The sequence below is a fragment of the Calliopsis andreniformis genome, chromosome 6 (genome assembly GCF_051401765.1).
Source record: "Calliopsis andreniformis isolate RMS-2024a chromosome 6, iyCalAndr_principal, whole genome shotgun sequence".
In the NCBI taxonomy this organism is placed as follows: domain Eukaryota; kingdom Metazoa; phylum Arthropoda; class Insecta; order Hymenoptera; family Andrenidae; genus Calliopsis; species Calliopsis andreniformis.
Genome location: NC_135067.1, coordinates 10,320,286 through 10,338,635, shown reverse-complemented (window position 1 = coordinate 10,338,635; position 18,350 = coordinate 10,320,286). Strand labels below are relative to the sequence as shown.

Sequence of the window (18,350 nt, the reverse complement as noted above, 5' to 3'; positions counted from 1 at the left end):
AAAATTGAATTGCGCAAGGTACGTTCCTTCGGCAGAAACTGTCCCAGAAAATTGGCAAAGCCTGTTGATTGGGACATTGACACGCGTGAAAGGCGAACGTTTACCCCGGTTTACGTTAATTATAAAAAAAACCAGAGAAAATCGCAAAAGTGTTCCACTGATCGACAGTAAATTATCAAATGCATGTTCACGCAAGAGTTTACTATCATGTACCCAGGAAACGAATCGTTGGAGTTTCTTCCTAACATTTCCTTTCGTAATCGAAATAGCTGTCGTTCTATTTTATCATTTCCTTAGGTATTACGTATTGTATAAATTTGAAATTCAATCCAAAGAATCTTCGGAATCTTGTAAGCCATTTCGTGAATCTAATTCTCCATCTTTCGTGATTTTTAAACACTGTGCCGTAATTATTACAGCTCTTGTGTAAAAAGTTTCATTATTTACTTAATAAAAACAATATTATTTCGCGATTTCGATTGGATTCCTTAAAAGATTCCATTTAATCTGTAACTGTGCTATGCACATATTTACTTTATACAGTGGTAAGTGGTTTTCCTCGACAGGGGAAAAGGACTGTCGCCGCTAGACGCGTTTCGGCTCCGTGCACGCGCCGCGCAAAAATTCACCGGTTCGGTCGCGTGAAAGGCCTGTAAAAGCCGCACGTGGGCGTTTTCGACGGCTTTTATTTTCACTTGACGCCTGTACGGTTCCTTAGCTCGAACGCACGCTCTCCAATATATCAGTTTCTAGGATATTTAAAGTCAGATTTAAACTTAAAGTTCACTGATTTCTTCTACAATGTCTAGATAATCCATTCTTCAAAGAGACACTTCTTCTCTCAAAGTGTATGAAAAAGATATTGGAAAATATTTGATCTTTTTTTGTGCATACTTGAGACAAGAGGTATAAAAACAGAAAATTGAAGAGTGGAAATAAAAAGAACAGAAAGTGCCATTTTAAAGACAATATGAAATATTTTTTCACTTTGTTTTAACACTTTCAGCCTTTTCATTTCCACCCTTCAATTATTCGAGAGAAATAAATTTGATTTTTTATGTACATTCATTCCTCTAAAGCGTGTAAAAAGATTGAGAAATCAGAGGATTAATTAAAAGATCCTTAAATAAATACTTGAGTGATATATAAAATAGAAAAAATCCAAAATGTAGAACGTTTTATTTACAATAATACATTTTCTAGAATACACAGAAACATTTTTTCTCGTAGACATTTAGTAAAGAAATGTATAACAAAAATGTGAGTTGGAACGTCTCGAAAATAGAAAAGATTTCATGGGTCCAAAGTGAAAAAGATATGTACGTCATAATTCGCCTGTCCCAGCTTAATTTATCGTCTCGAAGTATGCAAATCAGGATAGGAAAACAGGTGTTCGAAAAAATCCTTTGCACTGTTACTCGCGGCGGTCGCACGAAACGACGTTACGAAACTGGCGTTCGAGGCTACTGGTCCGAGCAATTTTCGCATATCCGCGTGGAACACGTACGCGGATTGATCGATCAGGGTCCCGATCGGGCAGAATACGTGCACATGCACCGTCGAAGGCACAGCTAGATCGAGTAAATCAGGACCGACAAGTTCCAATGGCGAAATGAATTGATAGTTCGATAATACAGCAACAGTCGTTCGTTAAGACCCTCCAGCTGTTCTTTCCTGTGTTCGATATCGATTTGAATAAATTTTACAGCAAACCTCGGTTCGTGGTCTCGATATTATGATAAATACAATTTTTGTTTAATTAGGGCGTTAGAGTTTCACATCCTGCAGTTCTGTTATCTTAGTTTTTAATAATGGCGCAAGGTATTGCGTGATAAACATTGTAAGTGAAATAGAAGATTCTTTCTGGTGATAAAATTGATTGAAACTATGGAATGATCGTTTTTGTGCGAGATTTTATTTTTTAAGAATTTGTTTCGAAAGATGCCTTTGGTATATTACCACATAGATTTTAATAAGTAGTCGGAATATTAATAGCGTTCTTTGTACGTGGACCTCCGCGAGGTGCATTAATCTACAAAAAAAAATATTTGAATTATTTGTTAACCGGTTTATTACTACATAATAATATTTCAGGAAGAGAGAATTTGCATAATTGAAATACTTCAGGAAAGGTTTTTTTAAAAAGGTTGATCGCGCCAGTTGATTCTACTATTTGACCTGGACTGACATCGTCTGCCTACTCTGTGGAACAAGCACGCTGATCCCGATTGCCCGAGCACATAATTATGCTAATGAGATTTATTTATAGAAGACGATGCACTGAAAGTTCTTTTTTAAGCGATGATATACCAGAAAACGTAAATGGTAGCCTTCCTTGGCTTAATTATCTCAACTGTTATTGTCAATGAAATAAAATAATGTTATGCAGAGAATTTGAAAGTAGAATAAAATTGTAATGCTGAATTACAACATAAAACTATTAAAACAACTAAATTCAATATAACGATAATTAGGCAATGGTAATGCTAATTACTGAAGTTACAAATTTTTAGCGAAAATCAAATTAATATTAAAGAAATTTTCACTAATGCTACAGGAACCTGCAAAACCAGAAGGCTCTTTTATAACAGAACTTCTTCGACTAACTGAAAATTGTGTGCGTGTATGCAATTAATTAATTTTCTTCACATATGACATAACATTACGATTTTTAGAATGTATTATTATGTATTAATATTAATTTCCTTGTCATGTAGAAATATCTTCTGTCAGACCCACAGAATTTCTAATGTGACGTGTTAGCTCATCTTCCCCGACTAGTAGATTAAGCATCCCTTTAATCTATTCTTCTCGATCATGTTGCACGAAAAATACGTAACACGTCTCATCAATTCCATGAGGCAGAGACAGATAAATATTGGCATTGGAGCGAGGATGGCTCTTCGTGGCTCTGTAGAAAGCCATCGACGTGTTGCTCGTAGTCGAACGATTATTCCTCACCGACAGGTTTCTAATACGATGTTTGTGGGTGAAGATGCCCAAGAGGGGAAAAAAAGCGCGAGAGCACGGTCCATCCGGGTGAAAGTTTACAAAGGACGAGAATTCGGATGGTGCCCTGTTCGAACGTCCTCATAAATATTTAACGAGCCAGATGATTTCGGTGCTCGGTCTCGTTGCCTCTCTTTCCAATTGTCAGAGGCAAATTCCTGGTCCACAGACGTCAGAGGGTCCCTGATCGAAATGACTCGAAGTCCATGGCCACAAAATTGTGTTTCTGCAATGGGACTTCGATACTTTTTACGGCCACTCTGATCTTCGATCTGAGAACAAAGAAGTGATGCAAAAATTACTCAACTGGTCCAATAATTAATGTTACATTGCTGCAAATTTGAGGCATAAATATTCATTTCTTAGCAACTTGAATTTAGAAATTAATTTTATAAGCTCTAATTATACAGATTGCTCCAGAAGTTCGTAACTACACAGAATGATAATTTTTATTTTTACAAAAGTGAAGTATGAAAATTCTTTAAATCGATCAAATTACTGACTTATTGAAACAATTGAAGGATATGAAATCGAGAAGAATAAAATTATTAGCTTCACGAAGGACAAATTCTAAATGAAGGAAATAAAGGTCTGCTATCCTCAGCAGGATGAGAGCGCCGATGTTTAAGGTCAAAGGAAGAGAATGTATTATGCAACTGGTTGTAAATCTACACCGACCAATCTCTGAACGAGATGAATTTTCGGGTTACGTGAAAGGATCCTTTTTGGAGCACACTGTCGGGTCGAGATTGATGATCCAGAACACTGTATATTAACGTGCATCCTTGATCGAAAATGTCAGAGTTAAATGGGAGAGAGGACTAGACAGAAATTTTTTAGAGAGAAGCTTTAGAACCCTCTAAATAATAGGGCAATAATAATGAAGCAGTTTCAATCATTGAAACAGGAACACGTAATCTGTATGGCTCATATACAGTACCGATTATAAATATTCGATCTATTTCACAAGTTTGAAAAATTACAGATTTATTTGTAGCAACCGATGTATTGCTCAGACTAAGCAGCAATTACTATAATTATTATATACTTAATTTTAAGACATAATAGAAATACAAAACAAATGTAAAAAATCGTCATCATTCCTAAATATACAACTCTGCCCTATAAAACGATTTGATGCTGCATCTTGATGGAGATCAGAGAAACCTAAGGGTTTGTCGTGTTCAGAACAATTATACGCGAGCGCCGACGCTCCATTTACGCCACTGACGTGTCGTGATATCATAATCGTTAGAAAGCGATGACGTATCGGCCAAATTACGACCTTCTTGTCCTTTTACCATCCCGCTGAGATTTTGCAACGGTTCGTTCGTCAGTTCTTTGCTCACCTTCACTTTCATTCCCGTGGATCTTGTTTTTCTTCCCGCGCGTGTCTTGTCCTTTCTTGATCATGCCGCGAACGTCTTTTAGCATGCCTCAAATTGCGGACGCTCGCTCGTAGATCGTCTATTAAACATCGTCCCCGTGTCTATCGGGAGAAATTGTTCGATCTATCCTTTTCGAACGCTTGATTCGACGCGGTGGAATTTTTCCTGCGTCTCTTACGGGAAAGAACAGTAATCAAAGGAAATCTGTTTCCCTGTATCATTAAGGGAACTCGATGTGATATTTGCTAGCAGGCTATGCAGCGACATAAATCGCGATTTTTCTCATTGGAAATTTTCTGCAATTTAACTTTGAGAGTTTTTGTCGTCGACCTTTGCAATTAGGAGTTCTTCAAACTCTGATATAGAACGACTTATTATTTATAGCTCTATACGTATGTTGATCTGGAATTCAGTGGAAGAATTTGCAAAATTACAATTCTGATGTGTATTTAGCTTTATCTGAAGCTTAAAATACTTCAGCTTGAAACTCGACTGTGTTCTTTAACTTTCCAATTTCTCCAAACTCGATAATGTTACGAACTTGTGATCTTCACTTTTATCAGAGTCCAGTGATCAATTTTCTCTTCTCGATTTCTTAAACTCATATACCTACTATAACATATGAAAGAAAATAAAATTCTTACAATCTTGTAACAACGTAAGATAAATATCCCAGTAGCCAACCATGTCACAGCACCTAAACACTAACACTAATTTGATCTAACTTTAAATTTAAAATCCAACAAAAAATCAGTACTATTAAAAATAACACTGTCGTAGAATAATATATCCAGTTACTGGGACAGAATTCAAGCGACATGATTTGCATTCTTCGGTTGTTCATTTACTGGAACGTCTGACATCTTAAGTGTCTGGGTGTTGGGACATTTACCTCACATACCTTATTTAATTACCATCTGCATCACTGAACAAGAAGTCCAACTGGAGCGAGGACGTTACAGGAGGAAGCGCCATGCTTACTCCACGTGATTTTATTACAGTCGAAAGGGCACATCGCGGGTGTATTGTAAAATCACGTAAGAAGAGCACCTTTCACCTTCTCCGAGCGCGCGACTCGCTTTTGTACCGAATATCCATGGTTACGTCCCGAACGTCGATAATGCACGGCCGCCGTCAGCGTGGGCGATATATCGATGCAGGAAATATCGAGTCTTCGCGGTGTACTCGTTGTTCGAACACCTTCTTCTCCCCTCGACGAGTGTGAGAGGAAGAATGCCTAGTTGCTCGTGTAATTCCCCTCGAGAAAGTACTCTGAAAAGATTCTGAGTCTGATAGGACACTTTGCACCTGCTACTTTGTTAATCGTCCGCCATTATTCACCGACTGCACGCTTTTTCTGCGTCAATTGTTGAGGATATTTTATTCTTTCTCTTGTTCGCTGCGACAGGGCGAATATTTCATTGTGTTGCAATTGTTAAACAGGATACGTCTCGTTGGTGTCTTTTTTATCGCTTAGAGCTTAGGTATTATTCGAGTTTTCTTGGTGTTTAGGGTAGTATGTGTTCTTTTGTTTTCTTTTTTTTTTAATAAGAAATTTCAGGTTTTTAATTGTATGAGTTGAAATTGGGCTGTATTTGGTTTTCAATAGAAAACAATTTTTCAGAAATTTCAGAGAAAGTTTTAGAAAAATCCTGATTCGTAGTAACAATTGCACTTCCCACGTCGCCAATTATCAGACGAACAGAACAATTAGGATCTATAGCGATTCATACTACCGAGAGCTGAGGTTCTTAACAGAGTTTAACAATGGGTCAATTAAATCTTGAGAAACAATCCTGTAAATGGGACCAGTAGACTTGCTAAGCAAAGGTCTATCCGTGGAATTGCAATAGGAATCAATAATTAGGGATTCTGTTTAACTAGGCGACTAACAATTTAATTAACACTTGCTCGAGATCCCTCTTTTCTGAACCTTCGAAAGATCTCAGAATATATGTGACCATTATTATCATAGCTGGAAATAAATGATTTAAAAATCGAGATTGTTACTGTGAATAATAAAAATTCTTCGAAGAGACTGGAGAGCATCTCGGATTTCAAACTAAGAAGAGAGATGTTCTCGTTTGTGCTTGTTAATAATTATCAGGTTCGCATTAACTGGTCAATAATTACCGGAAACTGTAAATAAAATATGAAAGAAATCGCAGCTTAGCAGAGGCTCTTCGCCAAGTTCTGAGAGAGCAGAATTGAGCAATCTTCCTAGGCGAAGATGTAGCAACGTTTCAGTGACGCTACTGTAACGATAATATCACGGTAATAGCCGTAACTGTTGCGATAAGTGAGCCTCGGTTTCATCTTATTTCTCTTTCGTCCTTTTAATTTTCCTGGGCCTCTTCTTCTCTTCCCTTGCAATTCCATATATTTTAAGAAGACACGAAACTTAGTAATTTATTCATTTATTAATTTAAAACAGCTGTGAATTGCGGAATGCTTAAATTTTTGTAATCAACATTGAATTATTGCTTAGTCGATTCTATTCAATTTCGTTACTGTTTTGCAACATGATATGTAAATCATGCAGAAGCAGTATAATTATTTATTTCCTTTCATCGATCCTTGCATCGATGTTTATCTTTCTTGTTCAACCATCTTACAACTATAACTTAAGTTATCATATCGCGCTGACTCAGCAGTCTCAGCGCCCTTATCAACATTCTAATTATGTAACTGCTGTTCCTTAGAACGCCCCCGCACTGATTTTCAGACATTAACTATTTCCGGGTCTGTAGAACTCTCTTCACGTTTAGGTGAATGCAAAAGAGCTGTCTTGAAAATTGTTCTTATTACAAATTTGATTTATAAATACATATATTATAGTTTCCAATTTCGAGTCATAATTTAGATATGAATAAAAAGTAATGTTTCGTTATCAATAACATTCAGTCGTTTACTGGTAATCATAAATAGAAATTTAAAAAATCAGATTAGTAAATCCACATTCATTATAATAAACCCTATACAATCCCATCTTAACAATTTACTGCAAATTCACGGTTCATTAAATTATTTTATTTTCTACTCTCAAAGTTCACATCTGTATTTACAAAATCAATTACACAAGGCAAAGAAATGACTGCCATAAACACTATACGATTTCAATGTAGACTATCCATAACCACAGTCAGAACAAGACTAACACGTCTTAGACGCAAGTCTAGGCCTCGAAACCTCAAGAAACTCAATTAAATAATTCCCATCCGCGGTCTGCGTGCATAGTTCAACTGGGTAACAGTGAGTTTTTCATCTTTTTGCCGTCATATGCGGTGGCAGTGTCCGAGAAGGCAGTGATATAATCCCTGCAGCGCGTAATACCTGTGTGAATCCCGTGACATTTAGATCTGCCAAGATGCTCGTCTTCACGAGACGAGCAGGTACTGACAGTCGCCAGGTTCCTCGATAAATCTGTCGTCCTCGAGCATACGGGTAGCAGAATGCACGCGTAGGAAATTGAATTGCACTTCGATTCCTATCAGGCTTACAAACAAGTATGGGGCATCTGGCTAACGATCGGAGGAAAGCTCTGATGAAAATAGATAAGCCTGAATGAGCATGTGGCGTAGAGTGAGGCTGTCTAAATGTTTATTCAGGAAAGGCTGCATGAATGATCGTAGAACTATTTATAACACGTATTCAAATAGATATTCATTATAGGAATTTTAATATGTAGTAGTACGTATAGACAATTTGAAGGAAGAAAATATGTATAGTGTCAGTATTATTCGTTTATATTTATGATAATAATAATCTTATTATAAAGGAGATATATTCATATTTTACTTGATATAGATAATTTAATAAAATTCTTTAAATTATTATTGCTACGTATTATTACTATTTATTTGTATAGAAGTATAGTTAGGTTTGACTTAGTTTCTCAGATCATCCTGTGTACTTATCACAATATTTACGTCCTGGTTTTTTGGAAGATTAGCAAATTTATTGATAATATGGTCTGTTAACACACTTCATGACAGAATGACGAATTGTTAAAAATCGGTGTCAAAAGTGGGTGTCGCGTCGCGGAGGTGGCTAGAAAGGATAAGGAGGAAGAAATGGAAAGCTGAGGCCAGAGATGTCGAGATTCCATCGTAGAAACCGAAATTTCATTTATCTGATCAATCGATCGCGACGGAATTTGCTTAATCAAGATAAATCTTAATAACATATGATTTCAACTCAACCAAAAAATTTTAACAGTGATCATAGATGACAATAAATTATAGTTGAATGTTTAAACTAATTAACTGGTCAGCAAGAGGAGAACAAAATGAAATTCTAGATTGATTTAAAGATCTAAATCAAGCTTACATAAATTTTAATTACAATTCTAGAAAAAATGATACTGACAATACATAATATTAGCTGGTTGTAAAAAAGTGTATTTTTAGTGAACTAGGTCTGTTTTTATCATTAAAAAATTCCTCTATTTATTTTACCAACAGAACAAAATATTCTGAATTTGATTACTCTAGTGCTAGGACTTTGAGTATTAGTACTTTTGATAGTACGTTAGACAGTACTTTAGACAGTACTTTGATACCTCGATCATGGTTCGTTCGAACGATAGAAGGTGGTGTTTGTGAAAATGATCGCAAAAGACCTCGATAGCAAATATTAGATTCGCATGATCGACAGGATCCGGCAATGAGCCTGATGGCTCGCATGTACACCTGATGACCTCGGCCTACAACTGGTCACCCGATCAGCTATCGATCCTGTATCATGGCGACAACTGCGACATTCTATTTTATTAATTTCTCTGTCGGTAGATTGAAATCAGTGCTCCCGACACATCTGGTAACAGGTTATTTCAGTAAAAATAACGTCACAGTAGAAGTCTGAGATCCGTTATTATCCTTTCTTATAACCTGACAGGATTTAGATACGTCAGAAAGTTCAGGACACTCCAGGTCCTGGTTCAATTAATCTATCTGAATATCTTGAAAATTATTGGCTACTCTGAAGATTGTTTGAGACATAGTTTGAATAGATTTAACAGAGATATTAAGTTATCTATATTTCCAAGAATGGAGAAGGAAGAAATTTTATATGTGTGTAGAGTGCATAGACTGAAGTTTTAATAATATGACAAGATGAAGGAAGTTGCGTTACAGCACATCCTACGCAATTTCCTAACTTAAAATTCACTAATACCGTAATTAGCATCCCACTACTAATAAAGGTACTAATGAATATTAAGTATTTTATGACTCACTACATTTATTTTTCATATTACTTGTAATCCAAGTGATAGAAAAACATAATGACTAAACAACTTTGAATGTAATAAAATGATGGATTTATGTAGATTTAATACAATTTGTTGTATCATTTTTTTTTAATTCAACACAGTGTATTTCTACCTAGAAATATTAGGAAAACGATTCTTTATAAATGAACCTCGTTAGAGTGATATAGCAACTTTAAGTTCCGATTTATAGTTTATTCTAGTACAGCAACCTAGCTGCGTGTCGGTAGTTAGTGGTAATTATAACTGTAACTGGTGTAACAGGATTCAACATTCGCAAACGTTGCGTAAACGCATAAATTAGACCAGTGAATTAGCCTCAGAATAGGCGACGTTTTCTGGCAGGTTCTCGTGAGAGGAAAGTCATTTTCTTCTCATATATACCTTTCTCCACTCTTACTACAGTCTCTAAAGTTGAAAGACTATATGCAGATATATTGCGTCTTATAAATATTAATCTGTAATGCATTTCCTCTTTGTTGCAGTTATCGTGTCAATCCTCAACCTCCAGTATGGCACCGTGTTATGCAGCGCGGGGGAACCTGGCGTGAGTGTTGATATATTACATGTAAAACATTCTCAAATTATCTGTACACTGAATTTATCGATAATTGTAGAAAATATTGTAGTAAAAATAGTAAAAATAATCTATAAAAAATTATTCGTTCTAAATATTTTTAAGTAATACAACATGTTTATCATACTTTCATATTATTATTTTCCAAGTATTTGGACTTCGACAATCTGCCAGAGACGAATTTTTCGTGTCAGGGGAAGGTGATTGGTGGATACTACGCAGATGTTGAGGCTGGATGTCAAATGTTTCATGTGTGCACCATTGGTCAAAAAGGTAATTCAGTATTATGGCTGCAAGCAGACGAAATGTTAATGCATTTCTAAGCAATACTGAATATGTGTAGTTGGAATGAAATTAAATTTGAAATTGCATGGAAATCTCTAACTACGCATGTGCTTATTCAAACGTAACTTTAGTCACGCATGCGTTTCCCTCACACGCTTTTTAAACTCCTTTTCTTACTTTTCAAGAATAAATTGCCCCATATTCTCATAAATTAATCTTTCTTGGAAAAATTATAACTGATAATTAATTTGAATCATAAAGAAATCATTTCTCTAATTTATGTTAATTCCGAACACACCACCAGAACAAATAATCATCAATTCTAAATGTCTTCATTACGATATCAAATCGAATCCTATTCAATTCATAAAAAGTAAGATTCCGCAAGTAACTGTCGTTTGAATCATGACAATTACCATTTAATCGATAATTAAGCTCGAACATCGACAAAACAGGCGTCGTACCTCGACAAATCGGTCGATCGAATGATCGAAAGGTCCGCCCAGGCGACCGTCGATCGAAGTTTTGTAATCGATCAGAGAGATCACTCCACGGAGAATGTCACGGTCGTCGGCGAACGTTTACTGACCTAAGTCTAGACTCTGGCTTCGACTCATCGCAGCTGGATATCTTATTTCGTATTTATTAAAATTTTCAGAGCAGTTCATGATAAAAAAGTACAAATTAAATTTTTAGAATTTTAATGTAATCATTACACTGTTTTAGTGACACGTAAAAATTCAATCAAAGGGAAGAAGTATCACAAGAATATCTAAAACGTAGCTAATATGAATTAAAATATATCTGTATATTTATTTTGTGGAATTTTACAGACTAAGAATTTTAAGAGCAAATTTTCATGTCTAGAATTTCTTTTAGATTAACAATAATTTCTACATTTCCTCTTACATGTGAATCCATTCTTTAACATTAATATAAAAATAATCTGTATATAAAGAATTAAAATAGTGATTAGGGAAGTTAGTTGGAGGTAGAGCATAGTGGCCCAAAGAGCATCCCCGAATAATGACCCTGTCCTTCACCATGAGACTTGGTTTCAGACGAGATTATGGACATAAAGTTCCTCTGTCTCAATGGAACCGTCTTCGATCAGGAAACCAGGGTCTGCGAGAGGGTGGACGAGGTCGATTGCAGCAAGAGTGAACGATTCTACAATTTGAACTTGGAACTTTATGGCAACAATGCGGTGACTCTTAGGTAAATAAGTATAATAATTTTCAATTTAATTTTAAAATTTCGAGAAATTATTATCTTGAATATTTTCAAAAATCAGAATACGAATATTTTATATCCCTACTTAATTTTTACATTTATCGATAACTTATTATGTAGTAATATATTCCTTGTGTCAGTCATATCACGCGTAGCTCAAGTGGACAGGAATTTATTCATAGGTTGATCCACCTGTCTCATACAATGTTTGTCTATCCAGTCAGTCGATATACCTGGACATTCACCCCAGGTTTCGTAAAGACCGAACGATCCCCTTACATACCAGTCCTGCCTTTCCTATTTAATTGATCATATGATAGCAAGGTGTGGACGACGTGGTGATTGCATATGACGACGTTTTTTGATCGATGACTCTACATTGCGTGCTGGCTAATGTGTTTCCATGCTACCTCCAGTCATGTCTATATAATCGTTATACAAAGTGGAAGAATTTTTAGTTTCTTCTTGGAAAAGTTCTCGAGAAAATGTTATACTTGATTTGGCAATTAAAGGGTGATTTTGGTCCAATGAAACTTAATTCAATTCAAGTCAAATCTCAAGTCAAGGAAATTATTAATATCAAAGCTAATAACAAGTACAGTAAATTATTACTGATCCAACTTGGATTTTTCTAAAGAACAAATTTTGTATCAATAATGTGTAGCTTATCGTCCTTTGCAATTAGATTAAAATACCAGTAGATTAAATTACCTTCGTAAGAACCTGTCTCGTTTCACAAAAACGTGTGTCCATGTATATGTCTGTAAGAGTTACATGAGGGTAAAGTGAATTGAAATAGAGAGTGAAGAGTGATACAGAAAGTCTGAGAAGATCGATCCCAAAGGAATATTATATCATGAACTAACCTACCCCTAAGTATCCACAAATGTATTTTATTTTAGAATATTCGTCATGAATATCACATAATAGAATATGTGAAATGGTTAATTTTGTACTAATCAATCTTCTTGCAGCTTGCACGAGAGCAGCGACGACGACGAAGATCCAGCAGACTCCGTGGATGATCATCAGCAACGCACCACCTCAGCTCGGCCTACCACGACAACTACAACGACTACTACTACTTCTAAGCCAAGCAATCCTTCGACGACGCCAGCATCCAGTACCTATTCCCATCCAACAGGATATCCCCAACACTACCAGCCTCAGCCACCATTTCCCCAGCTCCACACTAGCCAGTCGAAATCATTGTATGACGATAAGAACGGTGGATACCATCATCAATATATTTTCCACAACGGCGAGAGGAATAACAATCAACAGGCTACCTCGTATCAATTATTCAGCAGTCAAGGTGTCAGCTCCACGACTGTCCAGACGCCTCAGGTCCATCAAATTAGATTCAGTTCCACTAACAGTCCACAGATCATTCATAATGAACCTTCAACAGTGGCTCCGCTATTCCATTCGACTTCTTCTACCATTCAGACGCTTCTGAACAGCAACGTCAATAGTCCTGCCTTGATAAATCCTTTATTTCACAATCATGGAATTGCTAGCACTACTGAGCAATTTTCGATACATAGTAATAATCCTAGAGAGACTTCAGAGTATCGTGACAGTGGGGAGCAGAATTTAAGGCCTCTGGAAGCTGTTCAGTCGACCAATAAAGGAAAGGTAGTTATTTGATTGATTTGTTTTTAATTAAGTAGCAAGGAATAGTCTGTGGTAGATTTAGAATGTACTTTGCCTTGTGGGGTCTGCGTTGTTCATAAAGTAAACTTTTCTATTCTTAGATTTCTAGATTTCATCACATCTAGATTTTTAGGTTTTCATTTATTGTTGAGCCTCTGGATTTCTAAGTTCCTATATTTCTGAATTTCTGAGTTACCAGATTCTCGTTAGATTTTTTATATTCTTACTTACTCAACTTAAAAACACAAAAATCTAAGAATAAGATTCACATGTAAAATTCGAGATTGAAATTTTTTTAAAAATCTAGGATTTAAATCTTGCATCTAAAAATTTCATTGCTCTTATTAATCACTGGAATCCACTTGTCCCCAGGTCTCAAAATTGACGATCTCCCCAGTGCCAACACCAGCAGAGTCTTCACGAACGTCACAATCGAAGTCCAGCCAAACCTCGCAGCAACAAAGACTATCAGGGAATTTTATTCCCACTCCTGCAGCTGACGAAACGACTGTCAGATCCTTCTACCCAACTCTTAGAAGTGTGTCAAAGGCATCGCAGAGTTCACAGTCGACTAGCGAGCAAGTGACTCAACACATCCACGTTCTGCCATCCGTGCCAATCCCTCAGCTGAAGCCTCACCAAATTACCATTAATTTGCCACCATCAGACATTCAGAGGATCGTGCAAAATCCATCACCTTTGTTACCATCGCAGTCCAGGGTGATCGTCACAGCGAAGGCAAGCATCAGTGACGAGTCAGGTAGACCTCTGAATACCACTCAGTTGGTAACATTGCCTCTGCCAACGATTCCTGCCAGCTATGATGATTATAAAGAGGGAGACGAGTCCTTTGACCCCTTTTACAGAGATGTTCCAAAGATTCATAATGCTAGAAGAGCTACTAGGCAAATTTCTGATGGGAAGACACTTCTGAGACGCAAACGATCTACTGGTCAGACGAAGAATTCGATGGTCTCCTTCGTTTATAGTGGAGATTCTGGCAGGAGACAGGATGTACAGGTGGTAGATATCAGTGGAAAGGAGAAAAACAGGGAGAAGGTTGCTGCTAATGACAATAGACAGGATTTTGGGTCTATCAAAGACAGTTTGCTCAGGTTCAGAGATATTCTCTTCAGTGGAGATTTTACTGATGATATGATCCGTAGTGTCTTTGAGGGGAGCAGGTTACAGAACAAAAATTTTGGTAGAACAGTGGAAAAGAAAAGTAAAGAATCCCTCGAGGATTTGGAAACGAAGGCCTCGAAGAATTTTAAGGCGAGAGACTATGAAGATGAAGAGGAAGTAGTCAAAGAAAGCAAGGTTAATCGAAAGGAGCACTTGAAAGACACTGAAGCACCTGAGAAGCTGAATAACAAGACGTCAGATGTTGAGGAATATATTGATATTAGTAGTAATAGAGAGAATGGATCTAAGACTGCTGAACCAGAAGTTTCAGAAAAACAAGCAGAGACTTTGGAAGTGTCTCCTAAGGTTGTGGAAGCAGTGGTAGAGAATGACGCGCCACAATTAAAGAAAAATGAAAGTAATAGTGAGAATCCCCCAGAAATCGATCGTGTAATTGATGTGGTTATACTCGATCCAAATGAGTATCTCAAAATGAAGTCCTCGGATCAAGGCAGCCCTGAAAATACAACTGAACAGAATTTAACACCTACAGATATTCCCATACTTTCTACAACTGAACAAACTACTGAAGCCACGTTATTAAAAGACGATTCCGTGGGCAAGCAGGATTCTAAAAATTCAGGAAAGCAGAATGATGACTCTGTAGCAAATGAGCAGCCTAGTAAAATTGCGAGTGAAGGAAAAGTAACGGAAGAGGAGAGTAAAACAGAAAAACCTAAAGAGAGAGTGGGACCCAAGCAAAGTACAAAAAGAAAAAGTTCCAAGATAAGATCTCCGAGAAGGAAAGCAATAACTAATAACGAAAACAAGCTGCAAAACGATGAACCTCCTAAACCAATGGATGATAAAGGTATGAATGAAACGACAACGACTACGACTACAAATGCTCCAGATACTAATTCGGGCGCTGATCAAATTAACAAGCACATTTTTGATGAACCAGAATCACAGACTTCCAAGGAAGTTGACACTAGAGCTGTGGGTCAGCACAGAAATTACGCAAAGAATCTTCAAACTGGGAAGGATCAGAATGTAGGGAAAGAAAATTGGAAGGGTGAGGTAAATGAATATGAGACCTTGGAGAAAGATTCAAAGGACTTGAAGAAAGATCAAGAAAAGGTAGATGAGGTAATGGAACCTGAAGAAAAGACAACCAGTCCTACGTTGGATATTGACGAGATAGAGAAAGAAGACAAATCAATTGAAATACAAGAAGAAAATATTTCTGTGGAAGAAAAGGAATATCATGAAAAAGAATCGATTGAACACGAATCTATGGAGGATGAGTCTACTACAGTCGTCAGCAACGAAGACTCCGAAGAGGTTTCTGAAGAGGACTCTGGGTCAGACCACCACAGCAAGAGTTCTCGTCGAGAGAAGAGCATGAAGCTCGTGGATTCATCTAAAGAAATTTCTACTCATAGTAAGGACAAGAACAGAAAGTTATCAAGCAATGAAGAAGAAGAGAACGAGTCACAAGATTACTCTACCATCAAAAGCGAGGAAATCAGCTCCCATGAAGTGTCTTCAGAATACCACGATTCCACGGAAGTATCCTATGAAAACATTCATGAAGTAGAGGATGAGTACAAGGACAGTGAAGGTCTTGACGAGTCAACGATTTCCTCTGAACATAAAGATTCCGAGGAACTGTCAGCATTTCGAGAAGAAATTGACGAAGAAAATGATGAAAGTGAATTAACTTCCACTGAACAGGAAGACTGCACTGAGGGAGTTCTGAAGTTCACCGATGAGCTGCCTAAAGACAAGAAAGAAGATGCTTCAGACAGCAAGAAATCGTCAGAGTCTGAGGTGAACATCGCCCACGATTACGTTGATGACAACTACGAGCCTGATAATTATAAAGAACGCGAGTCGACAGACACCAACAACCTCAGTGACGGTAAAACGAATAAAGAAAAAGAAAGAACCAGCGAAGAAAGCACTGAAAGTGAATCGAATGCCACTACGGAGTCTCAGGCGACCGAAGACAAAGAGAACGAAAAGGAAACCGAGAAATCCAAAGATTCTAGCATAGAGGAATCAGACACACAGACAACCACCTCAACGACTACGACTACAACCACTACAACACCTCGTCCCACGCCGCCAAAGCTGTTCAAACCAATCGCAGCGAGGAAGAGTTACAATTACATACCTCCAACCACGACACCGAATCCTGTCGTGATAAAACCAAGGGCCAGCCTGCTGAATCCCAAGCCTGCCAAACCACCCAAGTCCTACAATGACCTAGCACCCAAGCCAGTGATAAGGAAATTCACATTACTGGCGCGTAAAGCAACAACCACTATGGCAAGTACCTCCAGAGACGAAGATTCGACAGAGAGCACAGAGTTACCAATGACAACGATGGAGATGCCAGTGACAGTGACAGAAGCTAGCAGAAGCGAGGAGAATGTGTTGGAAGTCAAGTCAGACAAGGATCAAGAGAAGACTACAAAAGAACCAGAAGCACCAATGCAGAAAGACCAGGCTGCAGAAGCCAGCAAGAACGACCAGGATCCCAGCCCTAGCGAACAGAAATTCCCTACCAATTGGAAGAAAGATGATGAGAATTCAACGAAGGAAACGGAAAGCTTCACACCTTACCCTATATCCAGACTAACCACTCTTGCTTCTACTATTGAGAAGTCTTTGAAAGAAGCCGAGTCTACCAGCACAGAATCAGAAACCCCAACGACACCGAAAAGCTTCACGTTGGTAGACGTTGAAGTCATCAGCACAACAGTTCAGCCAATCACTTCAACATCCAGCGAGCCTGATCACACTGAGATCACTACATCTAAGCCGATGATAGAAGAAGAAATCCCGACAACCTCCTCAACAAAGTCAGTTTACCAAGAAACAACCACGATTCCCTCGACTACTGTTCCGTCCACGTCTTCTGAAAGCTCCTCTACAGAAGCTACAAAAGTAGAAACGTCTACCACAAGGTGGATAAACAAGTTCGCGACTCTCAGGAGAAAAGACGGTTTCAGTTGCCTGGAGAAGGAGATGTATCGTTTCTACGGCGACGCCAGGGACTGCAGGCTCTTCCACTACTGCTCGCCTGGCTTCACGTCGAGACAGGTGCTCGACTTCCGGTTCGTCTGCGAAGAGGGCACGGCTTTCGACGAGGCGAGCCAGAGCTGCCGGCACGACGTTCGTGACAGCAAGTGTCCCAACAGGCACTGGTGAAGAGGCGAGGAGATCGCTCTCCATGTCCTTCGTGTCTGGCTACGTTGATTTTGGTAATTCGTGAATCCGTGGATTCCCTAGTGTATATTTATATGTTGGATAGCCCTTCTTTTCCTGAGCATTGCCATAAACCTTGTACATGATAGCGGATTCACACTTATTAAAGTTAATGCGAAGAGGACGGATCACGAAGAGACGGAGACACAGTTGGACGAAGGAGAGTTCACTGTGTCAGGCTGTTGTCGCAGAGCTGGGAATACATATCTTCTTTTTTCTTGGTGGAAGACAGTGCTGAGATATTCTGGGGAAGTAAAGAAATTTCTCAAAGGGGAGTGGATTTGGACGTAGTTTTGTAGGGGGTGCGATTGAGGGAATCGATAGAAGGATGGCGTGTTAGATAATTATTTAAGGAATAATGTTAGGTAATAGATATGTTTCCTCCCAAGGTGCTAGGAGGAGGATAGTCAGCTACGTAATTATTTAAGCACGGAATGAGATTTTGAGGTGAATGATTGCTCAAGGAATGGTCTCTTTAACTGGTCGTTTTGTTGCGACCTTTTCTGAACTGATTAGAGATGAGATTATAGTC

At 37.9% G+C, this 18,350-nt stretch overlaps 1 protein-coding gene across 1 annotated transcript in view; it reads left to right on the top strand.

Moving 5' to 3' along the window:
- Window positions 1-17,766, top strand: part of LOC143180304 (uncharacterized) — a 46,830-nt gene extending 29,064 nt beyond the window's left edge. Inside the window, exons 3-7 of the mRNA XM_076379934.1 lie at window positions 10,152-10,213; window positions 10,393-10,516; window positions 11,590-11,746; window positions 12,736-13,399; window positions 13,790-17,766. Of these exons, the coding sequence (XP_076236049.1) occupies window positions 10,152-10,213; window positions 10,393-10,516; window positions 11,590-11,746; window positions 12,736-13,399; window positions 13,790-17,761 (4,979 nt within the window). The 3' untranslated portion in view covers window positions 17,762-17,766. The remainder of the gene's footprint in view (window positions 1-10,151; window positions 10,214-10,392; window positions 10,517-11,589; window positions 11,747-12,735; window positions 13,400-13,789) is intronic.
- The last annotated feature ends 584 nt before the right edge of the window (window positions 17,767-18,350 follow it).